A 15,192-nucleotide genomic window follows, 5' to 3' on the forward strand; every position below is an offset into this window, starting at 1 on the left:
CCCTCTGTCATCCCCTCGCACCCCCAAGAGCATTCGCATTACCACAATTAATGCCTAAAGTCTGCATAATAAAATTTCTACATGCCTGGCTTTTCCACAACCAGCCAGACATAGTTGCCATCTCAGAAACTTGTCTGAAACCACACATAACAGATAATGAAATCCTGCATCCTGGCTACCATATAATTCGTAATGACAGGCCCAACAAAAAGGAGGTGGTGTAGCCATAATCTACTCTTCCACCTACTCAGTAACCCTATACAATACTCGCACTCCAAAATTTGCCAACTCTGAATTAACCATAGTGCTCTTAAAATTGAACAATCACAAGTCCATATGCATAGCTGCTCTTTGCATCCTTCCAGGTAATAACATCCCAGTACTAGAAGACATTCTGTCCTGGTTCTCCTCTAACATTAAAAATGAAACCTTCATCCTAGGTAACATAAACATTAACTGGGCCATGATTAACTCACCATCCCCTACCCAATCAACCTCTTTAACTTCACCCAGCTAATAAATTCTCCCACCAGGCCAATAAAAGGTGGAACCTCTGGCTCCATCATTGACTGAATCTTAGTGTCTCATCCAAATCTAATCTCAAATTCAGGAATCCTTCCTGGCACTCTCAGTGACGATCTACCAGCCTTTACTGACCAGTATCCCTCCCCCTTCATAAACAACATTGCTACATTCAGACCCGAAACCTGACCAACTTCAACCCACAAACATTTTTAGACTGCCTAAAACTAACTGACACATTTAAGAACTCTGCTCCTTGACAATATCATCAACTACTTTAATGAAACTTTTCTGTACCTACTCAATAACCTTGCTTCCCTCAGGACCAAAAGAATTAAAGCTATAATTTCTCCCTGGCTTTTTAAGGAAACTAAACAGATCATGCTCCTAAGAGACAAAAAGTGGAAACAATACCAAAGAAATAAGCAACCTAATACACAACTAGAATTTAAACAACTCCTCAACTCCATAAAAAAAACTAATAATCAGAGACTGCAAAATATATTACTCTAAGCTTCAATCTGAACATACTAACAACACTAGAAAATTCTGGAATACTATCTCCTCCCTCCTTCATCCCAGCAGTAAAGATAACCCATGCCCAAACCCTAACTGCTCTGATCAAGAAACAGCCTCTCTATTTAACACCTTCTTTGTGGAATGTACATCCAAACTTACTGCCAGCTTCCTCAGCTCCCCTCTAATATCTTCAGCCCCTCCCCATACCTTCCCCTCTGATCTCAAAACACGTACCCCTTCCATCAGCCTCAAACCTGTGCCCACACACATAATAAAAAAACTCTTCCTCCAACTGAAACCATGCTCCAATGCACCAGATAATTTACCTGCATCCTTCCTCAAACTATCTGCTAACAGCATAGCCTTCATTAGCTCCATGATAATAAGTAGGTCCATCCAAGAATCTTATGTTCCCTTACTTTGGAGACAAGCATTCATTATCCCACTCCATAAAGGTGGTACAAACACTGAAAGCATTAATTTCTGCCCTATTGCCATAGTTTCCCCACTCTCAAAAGTCCTGGAAAAATATATTCACTCACAACTGATGCCTTATGTAACACAAAACAACCTCCTAACCCCCACACAACATGGATTCCATCTTGTCTACAGTACCATCACTGCACTCCTCTCCTTCCTCGATTCCATTAACCATGCTTGTGACTCCAGCAAAATCATATCAACCATGTTCCTAGACCTTTCTAAAGTCTTTGATACTGGCTCCCACCCTATACTCCCATCACAACTCTCCTTCCTCAATCTCTCCCCTTCCATAGCTTGGTTCACTAGCTACATCTCCAAAAGACAATAAGCTTTCCTTGCATATACATAAACATTCCACTTCTTCCTTTCTATACACCCATACTGGGGTACTCCAAGGTTCTGTCCTTAGCCTCTTACTTTTCAATATATTCATCAACAACTTTCACCACTCCATCTCCAATTCTACACTAATCTAGTATGCAGATGATTCAACAATCATCTGCTCTGCTGACACCCCTTCTGACCTTCTGCAGATAACCCAGCCAGCTTTCTCAAATATTGACACCTGGATGCAAAACAACCACTTTGCCCTTAACGCCAATAAAACCAAATTAATGTTTTTTTCCATTCTAAACACTCCCCCATTGATAAAAACTCCTTCAAGATCATAAGCCAGAATAACACCCCCACTGAAATTGTCCCTCACACCAAACTGCTTAGCATCATTATTGATAAACATCTAAATTCGATATTCACATCCAAACTAACATAAACAAACACCAAAAATTAGGACACCTGTATAGGCATAACAATTATCTCAACCCCTCCATCAGAAAGACCCTTGCCTGTACATACCTTCTCCCCTCCCTAATATATGGTGACCCTCTGTTCTTGAATCTTCAGCTCAGCCTTCAAACAAAATTAGAAGTCTACTACAATAAAATCTGCAAATTCGCCACCAACTCTATAATCTCATCCCATCACTGCATCTCCCTCCACTCACTGCAATGGCTCGAGTTTCCCAACTATTTGAACCTCCTTAAACTCACCACTGCCCATAAGCTCATATTTAACTCATCCTCCTATCCCTATCTCTCCACCTCCTTAACCCCCTATATTCCTAATCACTCTCTTAGGTCAGAAAATCAGAACCTGCTCAAAATCTACAAACCTTTATGACCACTCGGACACTCTCTGCTATCATGCTCCTTAGCTAAACTATGGAACTCTCTTCCTCCCTTCCTTAGAAATACTCCTAACCACTCTAACTTTAAATCCCTCCTCCATTCCTAACTATCTTCAAAGTGGGAATGTCCTTGCTCCTTCCCCACATAGGACCCTCCTATATCAAACCCACCTTCTAACTCTGTGCACCATCTCTGCACTCACATCATTTGCCTTCCTACTCCTCCTTAACCTCCAAATTGTGTTAATAGTTTATTTCCAACAATTTCTCGCCCTCAATTGTAATTCACTGTTAATGATCCTTAGACTGCTCTGTTGCTAGATTTTTACTACCATTATTGTGGAATGTAAAATTTCAGTTGTAATTCACTGTTAATGACTCTTAGACTGTACAGTTGCTAGATTTTATTATTATTATAGAATGTAGAAAATTTTACTGTAGAATGCTGCATAAAGCTGCATGGCTTCTTTGCTTTGTATATGTATGTATATGTTAATGTGTTTGTCATTGTTACTGGAGCTTTTCTCCCCAGGCCTCCACTGAAAGCAAGACTCTTTTTAGGCCCAGTGGACTTCCCTGGTCATCAAACTGAAATATATAAAATAATAAATAAGTGTAAACTAACTGTACTAAAAGTAGTGAATATAGTAATAGAGATAAAACAACTGGATATGGGACTTTTAGAAATGGTAGGAGAAAATTACATAGAAAAATGGGAATTGTGGGAACAATATATGAAGAATAATGTTCTGGAGGCAGAATGGGGTTGAAAAGAAGGCAGGATTTGAATGGGCTATGTAATTTTGATTGACAATGGATAGACTATAAGTGATGTATAATGTTTGCAACTAAAAATATGTAAACATGGTTGTTTTCATTTATATAAATGCATTATTGCCTGTGTGATAAGTGAGAATGTAATAAAGATGTTTCTTGTTTTAAAAAAAATGATATTAGGTCTTGGACGTGAAGACATTTTAGTAGGAAAAAAGTCCTCTTTCTGACCCTCTGCTATAATTTTTAAAGGCAATTGTTATGATTTTTTAATACTCAGAGGTTGAGAGATATCTCTTCTTTATCCATGAAGTGCAGTAGAATATGTATAAATGTACATACGCATGGGTGTATGACTATCCCAGTAAACAAATAATAATAATAATAATAATAATAATAATACATGTTAGTACATACTTTGTATTCACCCATGTATTTCCGGTCTGTGACTGAAATGGGTCTGCCACGATAAGTCCACTACTACAGCCAATAAAAATCAATCAACCAACCAATCAAAGATAGTAAACAGATGTTCAACAGAATGACCATTGGTTATTATAAATGCATTATATTAGCTATATTTATTTTGTGTGCAACTTCGCAAGCCGCACTATATGTTACTGCACACCTGAATTACATCAGGTAAGAACTCTATGAAACTCGGTTCATCTCGTCTGACATTTCTCCCTATTACTCTAACACAAGGATGGTACTTCTGCCAATGGAGACTTGGGCATTACAGTTTCAACTAATAACATTTCACAGGTCAACTCCAGCTAAAAGCGTAAATTATATACGGTAGTACTACTGACGTGCTTATGCAATGTGACAGATAACAGCAAAAATATAACTTATTAACATTTAATTTCATATTAAGATTATCAAACTAAGCTTTTCCTGTGTAAATACATCAATAAATAACAAATAGCAGCTAATTGGAAACTGATTCCTGACAACCAGCACTGATTCTCTCACCATCTCTCCCAACCCTAGAAAAAAAGTGTTTTGCTTTTCTGTGAAATTGTACACGTTGGTGGCCTTTAACGTGCTATTTTCTGCCTTTGGTGGTGGGTGGGCGGCTTTTACGGTTTGGGAACAGTGACAATCTCAGAAAAGCCAAACACTGTATCAATTCATAGGATCAAGATGCTGAAAACAAACATCAGTGTATCAGCAGTTGTTTTACACTAATGATGCAATATGTTCAAACTAAAGTCAACACAAGTCATTAGAGATGTGCTGCCCGAAGCATAGAGTGTTAATGTGGCTATGTGAGCAGAGTCCATTCACTGTTGATACAGGTTAGCCATAACTTTTTTTTTCGTAGTGAGGAAGCTCATTTTGATCTCAATGCATTTTGCTGAGACAACAGCACTGGCAGTAAAACGTTAAAGCGTACAGAAACATGGATTATCAAAACCAAAACGAATGGTTTGCACCATGAAACTATTAAACGTATATGGGTGTAAATAAACCCAGGCAAATTTTCTTCAAAAATACACTTTTGTCTACACTTTGACATTCACTAAGTGTTTTGAATTAGCCTCTCATTTTATCTGTAGTGTGTCTCTAGTCCAGTACCCAATGATAGGGCTCCCCGGTGCCCAGGGCGGGGCTAAGGGCGGTGCACAGGAGGTGGTATAAAATATTGGAGCGTATCTCAAGTTCCTACTTTCCTTGTGACAGACAGCTGGAGGAGTTTGTGGGAAGACAGGCACTAGGAATACCAGACTTTGCTGAAACTCTGCCTATATCTCAAGCATTCAATGCATGCTTCGCTCGAAACTCGGTATTTATTTCTAGCACATTAACCCTGTTTAAAACCAACGTTTTCCAAATAACTTAATTCTCAGCACCGAATTTTTGAAGATGCATTGGAGCAGCTGGCATTGCAACGTCTTTTACAAGGCAATTTAGAAGAGGTCTCTTGTGATAACCTGCATCTGTACGTGAGATCTCTAAAAATGCAACCGCGTGATCCCTAAACCCATTGCTCGAATTCCTTGCTTTGCTCTTCCTTGGCACTGAACACGATTGGAGCTCTCAGGCTTGTGAAAGGACAAAAAGCAAATGGTTTATTATTTTAATTTCAGATGGATTATAACAGGTTTGATTCCGGTAAAAAATCGTGAGACTGTGTACATGGGAACGACGTTTCAGATGTGCTGGTGAATAGCTGCAGAGTTAAAACCAGGAGGTGCCCTCCGAGAAACTTCAGAGCCAAAAGCAAAATTCTTAAGTGACATCTAATTGCTGTCAGTGATCACTGAAATCCTGCCTACAGGGGGAACGGGCTCCTATCTGTATTATCTTCCTACTAAACATCAAAGCTAGTGAGTTGGGAATGATTTGCTGACATGGAGGGAGCCCTCTGGTTTATTTAATAGTAAATAATTTGAGAGGAAAATATGAAGTTGTCCTTCGCCACCCAGCGTTCATTTAATCCAGACTCTCTGCAGCAGCAGCTAGCTGATAAATGATTGAAGGGGAGGACATTTATCACCTTTGCAAATGCGTGTGCTGCAGCCACAATCGATCCATCTGAGGCTGAGTATTTAATGAAAAACAAATAAACGACTTTTGACTACCTTTAATTGCAACTTTAGCAGTGACAATACGAGATGCAGTCCTTAGATAAAGCAGGCATTGAGCAGCACTGGATTTTGCAGCGGGAGTGATTTTGCAAGTCAGTTTGCTGTTTTACCTTCGCTGGGAATACACTGCCCTAACCACTTTTTCTTGTTCACATTCTGACCCAACTGTGCAAATACAATCGAACCTGTACTATTAAAGGAGTCACGACATCCACACTGAGGGGCATTATGTTAACTTGTTTTCTTTTATCGGCCTTCAGTCTTAATACTCGTTTATAATCTTTGAAACGCACATTTGTACCACTTTGTTGTTATTTCTACGTCTTCATTTTTGGGATGCATTGCAGCAGTATTTGGAAGAAGATGTGCGTGCTGGGATTGTGGAAGGTCTCTCTGTCACTGGGTTTGCTGCTGGGTGGACTGGCCGAAGTGACGCCGCAGTCTTGCCCAGCTCAGTGCTCTTGTTCGGGGACAACAGTAGACTGTCATGGGCTGGCGCTGCGGAGTGTGCCGAGGAATATCCCACGCAACGCAGAAAGGCTGTGAGTACCCATCGGTGACCATAACATTATAACATTACAGCACCGCAGCTCTGTCTACGCTTTGTATAATGAGTTGCATTTCTTAAGAAACCCCTCCCCACGCAGTTTTATGCCCAAATAACAACCATATTCCACTCATTTTGTCTGCTAAGTTGTTACACCTATGATGAAAAACTACCCCAACACACATGCAGGGGATAAACTTCAGACGGAAAGTTTTCTGAAGGGGTACAGTAACATATGTTTGGGAAATGCTGTGCTTAACAGAGTTGCCAATCCTTTAAGTATCCCTTCTTTTAGTTACATCTACATTTCTTTATTTATTTTGAATAAGACATTGATGAGGTCTTTTGGAAGGATGTATAGAGAGTCAAACTCCTATAGACAGGGTGATAGTATATATACATCCACAGAACAATCAGAAATTGAAACATGCAAAAAGAATGCTCATGATTAAAGTCATTGGATATCCTTTTAGAAGTTGGCATAATAGTATCACTAGTGTAAATGAAGCAATAGGATTAGAATTGTTAACTGTAATATTTGAGGAAAACATAACTTCAGCAAGTTAGACTGCAGAGCAATTCAACAGCTAAGTAGATTTTAATCTTGTCACCGTATAAATAGCAAGTAGTCATATGAAACACCACAGTTCCACTTTGTACTGAGGGGGTTGTCACTGTTGCCAATACATTTCCCTTCAGTACTCAGAAATAACTGATAACACTTCTCAGATGAGGAAAATTGCTTCACATATTCAGCAGACTTTTTGATTTTATTTACAAAGACATGTCAGGATCAAAGTTTCCATCCACTGGCTGGCAAATTCGTTGTGAAGGGAAAAAAAAGCAGAGGAACTTGGTGCAGTTCTGAATACATAACTAGGGTAACCAAGTAATCTATACAGACATGTAGATATAATTCATCATACTTAACTGGCCCACCTGTCCATGCTGAACAAGCCAGACTGTTAACCACTTCTAATAATAATAAAGAAAAGAAATGCCTTAGCAACTAGAATCTCTTTCTCTCACACACAAACACACACATACACAGAGTATATGATGTAATTTTCTAGATGACAAAACTAAATATTTTTTGTTTTACAATTAGGGCTTTCTTATGCTACAAGATGTAAAAAAACAAATGTGAGATTAAGTAAATTACATTCTTTTTTTTTTTTTCTTTTTGGCAATTTTTTTTACTCCACCTCAATTTGTTTGTTTATTTGCCTGTACCTGAAATTAAACTCTTTACCTGCTTTCATGACTACAAGCAATACTTGATTGATTGCAGCATCAGTTTGTCTTTTTCTTGTATAGAATTTATCTCTGACTGGGAAAGGTGTTGATGAATTCTACAAAATGTGCCTGCATCCACTCTTTTTTGGAATTCAAGCTGTTGTATCTGCCTAAAAAAAGAACTCTGTTTACCTCTAAACTTTTCTATGTGTAGTAGTGGTAGTCTCTGCCCCCCTCAAAATACACAGCTTTTTATGTTTCTAGAACTGCTCACTAATTCTGCATATTCATTCAGTTGCCATACTATAACATGGCTAAGATCCACAATTATAAAATAAAGTTCCATTAATTATTCAGGGCTCTGGAGAGGAAATGTCTGTAATATGGGTCAGATCTGTTGTGTGGTATTCTACAATTTGAATTCTTCCTCAGATTTGGGCCACTAGGTTTTATAGGAATGAATTTTTAGTCTGAACTCAGTAGATTGTTTGATTAAACAACAATTACTGATGATACTAAGGTAAAAAGAAGGGGTTTAAATTGCACTTCATTATTTTAAATTACCTGGTTATTATTTCCTGGGATCCTACTGTGTTCTGATTTGGCAGGTGTAAAAGAGGCCTGCAAAGAGTTCTAGTAGAAATACAACCATGATAAATAGTAAATATAACTTATAAATGGGGCAGTTTTGGTTTAGTTTTCCTCACTGAAAAAAACTTAGGAGTTTTTGTAGCAATATCAAAAGTAGGCTGATAGCAGTGATAGACACATAATACGTGTTGACTGCAGAAATACACAATAGTGTTTTAAACGGTAACATTGTCTTAAGCAGCAGTGTGTCTCATTTCTTTAGACAATTCTTTTAACTTAGCTTAAATTCAGTTAATAGTACTTACATTGGTGATGACAATTTGTCAGCGCACATACTTCATTTTAACATGTTTATCTGTACATAAAAAAATACAGATAAACTATTAGAAACCCAGTCACTAACTATGCAACTTAGTGTAGACTAGATGATGTCTAACTAGTTCCGGATGAGTCTTATTTAACATTTATTGTTATCAGTAGCTCAGAACATAGGCCATGGAACCAGAAGGAGACTTCTAGAGGCAAATCGGTGATGCAAGCTTCAACAAGTGTGAATAGTTGCTACTGCTTGAAGTTCTTTTGACAATGATGCAGTCTGGCATGCATCATATAAGCCAGGGTCCACTAACTCATTTTTTATGTGGGCAACATTCTGACTTGCTCAAAGCATTGAAGACTCTGCCTTCAGATCCATAAAAGAAACAAAAAGGAATATGTGTGACAGCACAAAGGCGGCAAATGTGTTCACAATGATGTATTTGTGTTGCATTACTAGCTGTCCAATTAAGGGAATTTTAGTACAAGTGATGCATATTCAAATAAATATTTAAAATCCATATGTAGAATAAAAGGCAGATATTTTGAGAGGGTCAAGATCATGGCAGCTTGATGAAATATATCCAGAGTATCTGGCAATAACCCTGTTTCAGAACACCCTGCAATAGAAAAATAAAGAAGTAGTACATCACAGAAAGTGGATGGATTTGTACCACAAAGTAACACAGAAAATATATCAGGATTTAGTTAAAAAAGTATAGGCAGGAACAACTATGTGATGCAGTGAAGTGATATTCTCACAGTAAAAGCAAACTTTTTTCTTCAGCTGACAGTTATAAACTTGCAGCTGTAAACTATTATCTGTGTTAACATTTCCTATGACAGTGCTGACAAAACTTAAGTTCACATAAAAAAGCATTCTTACCCAGGAGAGACACTTAACACATACACTCACACACACACACACACACATACATGGATAGCAGTTTTTTTGGTTGTTTGTATACAACATCTAACCAATGCTTAATAGACCAGAGAATATGATGTAATTTGTGGGATTCTGTAAGAAATGTAATTAGCAGTTCAAGTTTATGCATCGATGAGTTTTTTTTTTTTTCTGAAAGGTATGTAGAGTTGCTTCCGACAAAAACACACGACAGTACCAGAGTGTAAGACATATTTAGTCTGCTGGTTTCTTTAATAAATTAAAAATTCTATCAACTGTCAATCTTGTTATGTACCTGAGTTTATCAGGAAAGTATGTAGAGATGATTCTTTTCACACAGAACATTTAGCAATATTTTAACTTCTAACATTTTCAGAATGTTTATAGAGTATTATTCATAGTGATAGTTATCAAACCAAATATTTGAGATTAAACACATAATACCAGCCAGGCACTTCCTCTTAAAAATGTACCATTTTTGCAAGACCTAAACAAGCCTCATCTGTCGTGTCAGATATCAGATTGATTTTAAATTTGATAAAGCAGACAATGTCTTAAAATATCTCAAAGTTATATAAATCACAAGACATAATTTAGACATCATTTGCATTTTATTTTATAACTTTTTCTTTTACACTTGGTTTGTAGAAACAGGGCTGTGTCCACCTGAGGCTGAACTTGTGATCAGTTCATTGCCAAAGTGAAGCACTATTGACTTCTACCCTTAGCTTTCCCTGCACATTTATTTATTTATTTAATTTATTTATGTGTTCATAAGTGGAGCAGAGCACTAGTCAGCCAGGACTGTTTTCAGGCCCTCTCTGGCAGTACTTGCTGGAGAAGTATATGTATTACGGTCAGAGTCATTACATATATTTTAAGTACAAAAACCACAAAACCAGGAAAAATAAATAGAATATGCTACAGTGAAAAATAAATAAGCATTTTACTACATAAAAAATATAAAAATAGCAAGTACAATTTCACCTTATGTTTGAAGTTTCTAAATGTCAGCAACCTGTTTTATCAGTACCACCTATTTTGAGTGACCGGAACAGAACCAAATCTGCTGTATGAGACAGTGACCCCTCTTACATTCAGGTCAGTGTGATGGCGAGGCTGTTTTCTGACCTTTTCTTTCCTGCGTGTGTAAATGTACATGAACAAGTTGCTGGACATATTATAGCCAGACATTGTAAAATGAGTTTCTTTATCATTTCAGTTAGTCAGAACAATTCATTGAATACATGTTTACATTCTTTGTCCTTAAATAAGCATGTATACTTCAAAACTTCGAAGACAATTATGTGGTTTTGGCCACTAAAGTATGCATCATACTGTAAAAGTTCACATGTAACACGGTCATTTTTATTTAACGAGGTTACAAAGGAGTGACAAAAACAGTAACTGGAAAGAAGCAGACAGATTTTTAAAGCTTTGTTTTAGCTTAACATAAAGTAAAATGGTATACTGTATTACTATACCCACTTCCTGCCAACAAGGAACAAAATATCATTTTGATTTTGATAATTCTGAGGGCAATAGTTGCATCAGTCTGCATGAAAAGTTGCAAAACTTTGATGTAAGCAGACTTTTCTGTTTTGTAATTGCTGAATTTACTCTTAAAATACTTTTTAAGTGTGGTTGCAAAGTGGCATTCTTACATTGCCAGAAGCCAGGAAGACTCAGTAAGGAAAGAATTATTCATAAGGTCACCAGTGTAACAGTATCACATCTAAGCTTTAGACTGGTTTGCTGATTGACTTGTCAATGTACTGCATGACTGTCTTGTTCTGTCTATTGCACAGTTGTCCTGTTCTGTCAGATATCCCTGATTAAAATGGTTACACACATGTTTTCAGTCTTTTGGTTATGATCTGAAATCAGAGACAAATTATGAACCATATCAGTGCATACTTGGAAAATATAATCTGTGTAAAAGCAAAATAAATAATAAATACAGATTTCCTCTGAGTGATTAACTTGTTCAAGCACTGGCCTATAATCACATTTTGTTTTTCTTTTAAGGGATCTAAATGCTAATAATTTAACAAGAATCACCAAGATGGACTTCAGCGGATTAAAGTATCTCCGAGTTTTGTAAGTAGAGATTGTGATTAGTATTGAACATAAAGATCAGTTAATTTTTAAATTTACAAAACAGAGAGTATTTACAAGTTCACAGTAACAAACTTATGTAATACTCCCCTGCTTTCCTCAACATTAATTCAAGTTATCTTCTTTAGGCTGCTGCATAGATTTCTGTACTTGTTGCTTGCGGAATGCATACGCTATTTTCTTCCTGTTTGTAGTTATCTCGACATTTAATTCTTGTGCTTTGTTTATCTGTTTCATAAGGATCTGTCGATTTATAAATGTTTACCACTATTTGTAAAAGTTTTCCACTGAGTATGACGTGTGCTTAGGTGGATGTATGTGTCACTTGTTGATTATTTTTTGTGATGGCTATGTTTCAATTAACCACTGGGAATAGGGACATTTGGTGATGATTATGGTGTAAAATGATGCTTTTCTATAGTATTAGAAAGGTATATACAATACATACAAGTATAGGGTTTATTTTCAATTAGGAGGATATATATATATATTTTTGTTAAGATAGCTATTTTTGATGATTATATCTTGGGTATGTCTCTAAGATCTACTCCAATTACATTAAAATGGATGAATAATTAATTACATAATTAACAAAGTAAAGTATGATAGTTTCAGTCGTCTGTGATGCAGTGTAGAGGATGTAAAGCAGGATAAGTTTATCATGCAGCCCTGCATTATATTACACAGAGAGAGATGTCATTCAGTTTTATATTTTTCAGTAGGTACAGAAGTAAAAGGCACAAGCATTTCAGGCCATGGACGATATGTTTGTTTAAAGCTTGTTATTTAAAAAAAAGTACATTCCTCCAATTTAATGTCTTCTGAGTGACCCTTTCCTTTCTTAGCCCTACAGATGCTGTTTGTATAGTGAACATTGTGGACATAGCTAGTTTTATTATTTTCCAAACACCATGTAGTAGAGCAGTAAAGTGAGCTAACCTTTGGCCTTTGTTTTAATGATGTACAATTTGACTGTTTTGTTTATGTTTGTCAAGTCACAAGACATTGATCCTTTCAGTACTCATTTGCATGTACATGAGTGTGTGTGTGTGTGTGTGTGTGTGTGTGTGTGTGTGTGTGTGTGTGTGTGTGTGTGTGTGTGTGTGTGTACAGCTTTCATTTCTGGCATTTTAAAACTCCCATGGTAACCATGAAAACAAGGAAGTCTATCACTGTCTTTTATTGAGTCTTACAGTTTTAAGGCACACAAAAATAACTAGAAAATAAACTTGTAAAACAAAAAGTAGCATGTATCTTTGAGATTCTGCAAGCATGCTCAACAAGCTTTGGTGAAATATAAAACCAAATCACACTACTGGAATGTGAAGGGGAAAGTATTGCTATACACAGAGTATTAATTTATTTTTCCAAGTAAGCGCTTGTGTTTTTGAGGAACTCGTGGGCAAGATAATCTGAAAATAACATAATTACCAAACTGGATGAAAGAATGTATATAATGAGAACTTAATGTTAAAACCCATATGCTTATAAAATTGCACAGACTAACTCTAAACTTAGAAGGAATAGAAAGCTTTTAATAAGACAAAGTCTGCAATATATATTGTTTTTTAGTATTTTTGTGAATGCATAGACTATTTACAAATGTTCTTGCTCATTTGCTTGGTAAATGTATTAAATAAAATGGATTAACTACAGAGATTTTGAATTGTCCAAGAAAGTTTTTCAGCCATTCACCACATTTATTCATTCCTGCATTATAATATTTTTTAACATTCACCACTTTTTACAAAAAAAGTGCTATGCAATAGAAACAGAAACATTTTTATAGTTATACTTCTATTTTAAAATACTACTACCCCATCAATAAACACATAAATGAATAAATAACTGAATAAATGAATAACATGAGAGAAAGAGAGTGAGAGGAAACATCCCATTGTCAACTAAGTATGGTTTATTTGTTAATTCATGTCTTGTGCTTGAAACTTAAAGCAACTTAAACAACATTTATTTTGCAATAATTTCGATTTACTAGTAAATATTATGATTTGCTGTTGGTGCTTCCATAACTTTTATGTGTAAACAAGCGCTTATGTAAATGTTACTTTTCTGTAACTGCGCAATGCTTTCAGAGTTTGTCTGACATTTTAATGCATACAGAACTTTGATTGCATTGAATGCTTGCAAGATACAAGTCTGAAGTTTCTAGTAAGTCCTATAGCAAATTAGTAGATGAAATTGGGTAACACGTGAGTTTTCACTGAAACTCCTGCACGTTTTTGTACTCTGTAATTATTAACATTAATATGTATATGTTGTGCAAATAAAATTCAGGAAAATTAAGCTGTGTTTATACTATATATGAACTTGTTACTGCTACATATGCTTTCGTCTTTCTGCATTATAAATTTCACAAAGTCAGGTTTTCCATAGTAAATATTCAGCTTTGTGAATTATTAGCACTACAATTGGGGACTATGTGAATGCTGCCCCATTAAATGTAAGGCACATTACATTCAGAAAATGAGCTTGTAAAACAAGAACAGGTCTGTCACACTAGCATGTCATTTGGCAGATTATTTTGAACATTGTTCTTCTGCCTTTTTATTGTAAACATTTTACCTTTTTCATTTTATTTAATCAGTGACTCTCTTTTATCATTTTTTAAAAAAAATTGTTTCCATGAGATAAAATCAAGGAATTAGACTCATGATTTTTTAAATGTAATATCCAGTCATTTCCAGGATCTCATTATCATATTTCATTTTGACTATACGCATGAAAAATTAAAACAGGCCTACGGTACAGTGCTGTCAGTAAAGCAAGCTGATGGTGTTATAAGTAACAAATGTGAGAAGTAATGCAGGATGTAGTGAAGCAGTATTCTGGCCGAAAATGCCAAATTCTGTGAAAATGTCATGTTTTTCTAACTCTCAAATAGCCCATGTTTGGGATTTGCCAATATTTTTCCTGAAAAAAAAATAGAAATGTAGTATCCTAGCTTTTAATGCCTTACTGTGTATGTACTTTGTGTGTATCTTTGTTAAAATTAGTTCATTATATCTAATAGTTTATTGTGTTTAGCTGTTATTTTGCAAGTTTATTTATTTCATGACATGCACTGAAAATCAGTTATGCCTAGATGGACTTTCCTAGTTAATGAATGCGAATACATACATGCTTGCATACATAGATGAATATAGACATACACAAAGAAGTAACTTTTGTCAGATTTCTTCCTCAATTAATTCCTTGTATAATATCCTCTAAGCCCTTCTGTTACACCTGCTGGGTATGTGTACACTGGTAATCACAGCCCCAGATGTTTTATCAGATCAGCATGATTCTTTGTTGTATGACTTTTCTGCCTGCATGCTCTTTTCACTAACATGTCAGTTTGCATGTTCTTGCATGGTTTACAACATCATTATCTTCTATA

General features: G+C 36.1%; 1 protein-coding gene across 7 annotated transcripts in view; it reads left to right on the forward strand.

The window, feature by feature from the left end:
• Nucleotides 1-5,172: 5,172 nt before the first annotated feature.
• The window catches only part of SLIT2 (slit guidance ligand 2), a 1,414,056-nt gene continuing 1,404,036 nt past the window's right edge, over nucleotides 5,173-15,192 (forward strand). For all 7 annotated transcript variants that reach the window (XM_044062070.1, XM_044062072.1, XM_044062071.1 and 4 more), the window contains exons 1-2: nucleotides 5,173-6,620; nucleotides 11,703-11,774. In XM_044062070.1, coding sequence (XP_043918005.1) covers nucleotides 6,415-6,620; nucleotides 11,703-11,774 — 278 coding nt within the window. In that variant the 5' untranslated portion in view covers nucleotides 5,173-6,414. The remainder of the gene's footprint in view (nucleotides 6,621-11,702; nucleotides 11,775-15,192) is intronic.

The sequence above is a fragment of the Protopterus annectens genome, chromosome 2.part1 (genome assembly GCF_019279795.1).
Source record: "Protopterus annectens isolate FY-2018-M chromosome 2.part1, PAN1.0, whole genome shotgun sequence".
Taxonomy (NCBI): domain Eukaryota; kingdom Metazoa; phylum Chordata; order Ceratodontiformes; family Protopteridae; genus Protopterus; species Protopterus annectens.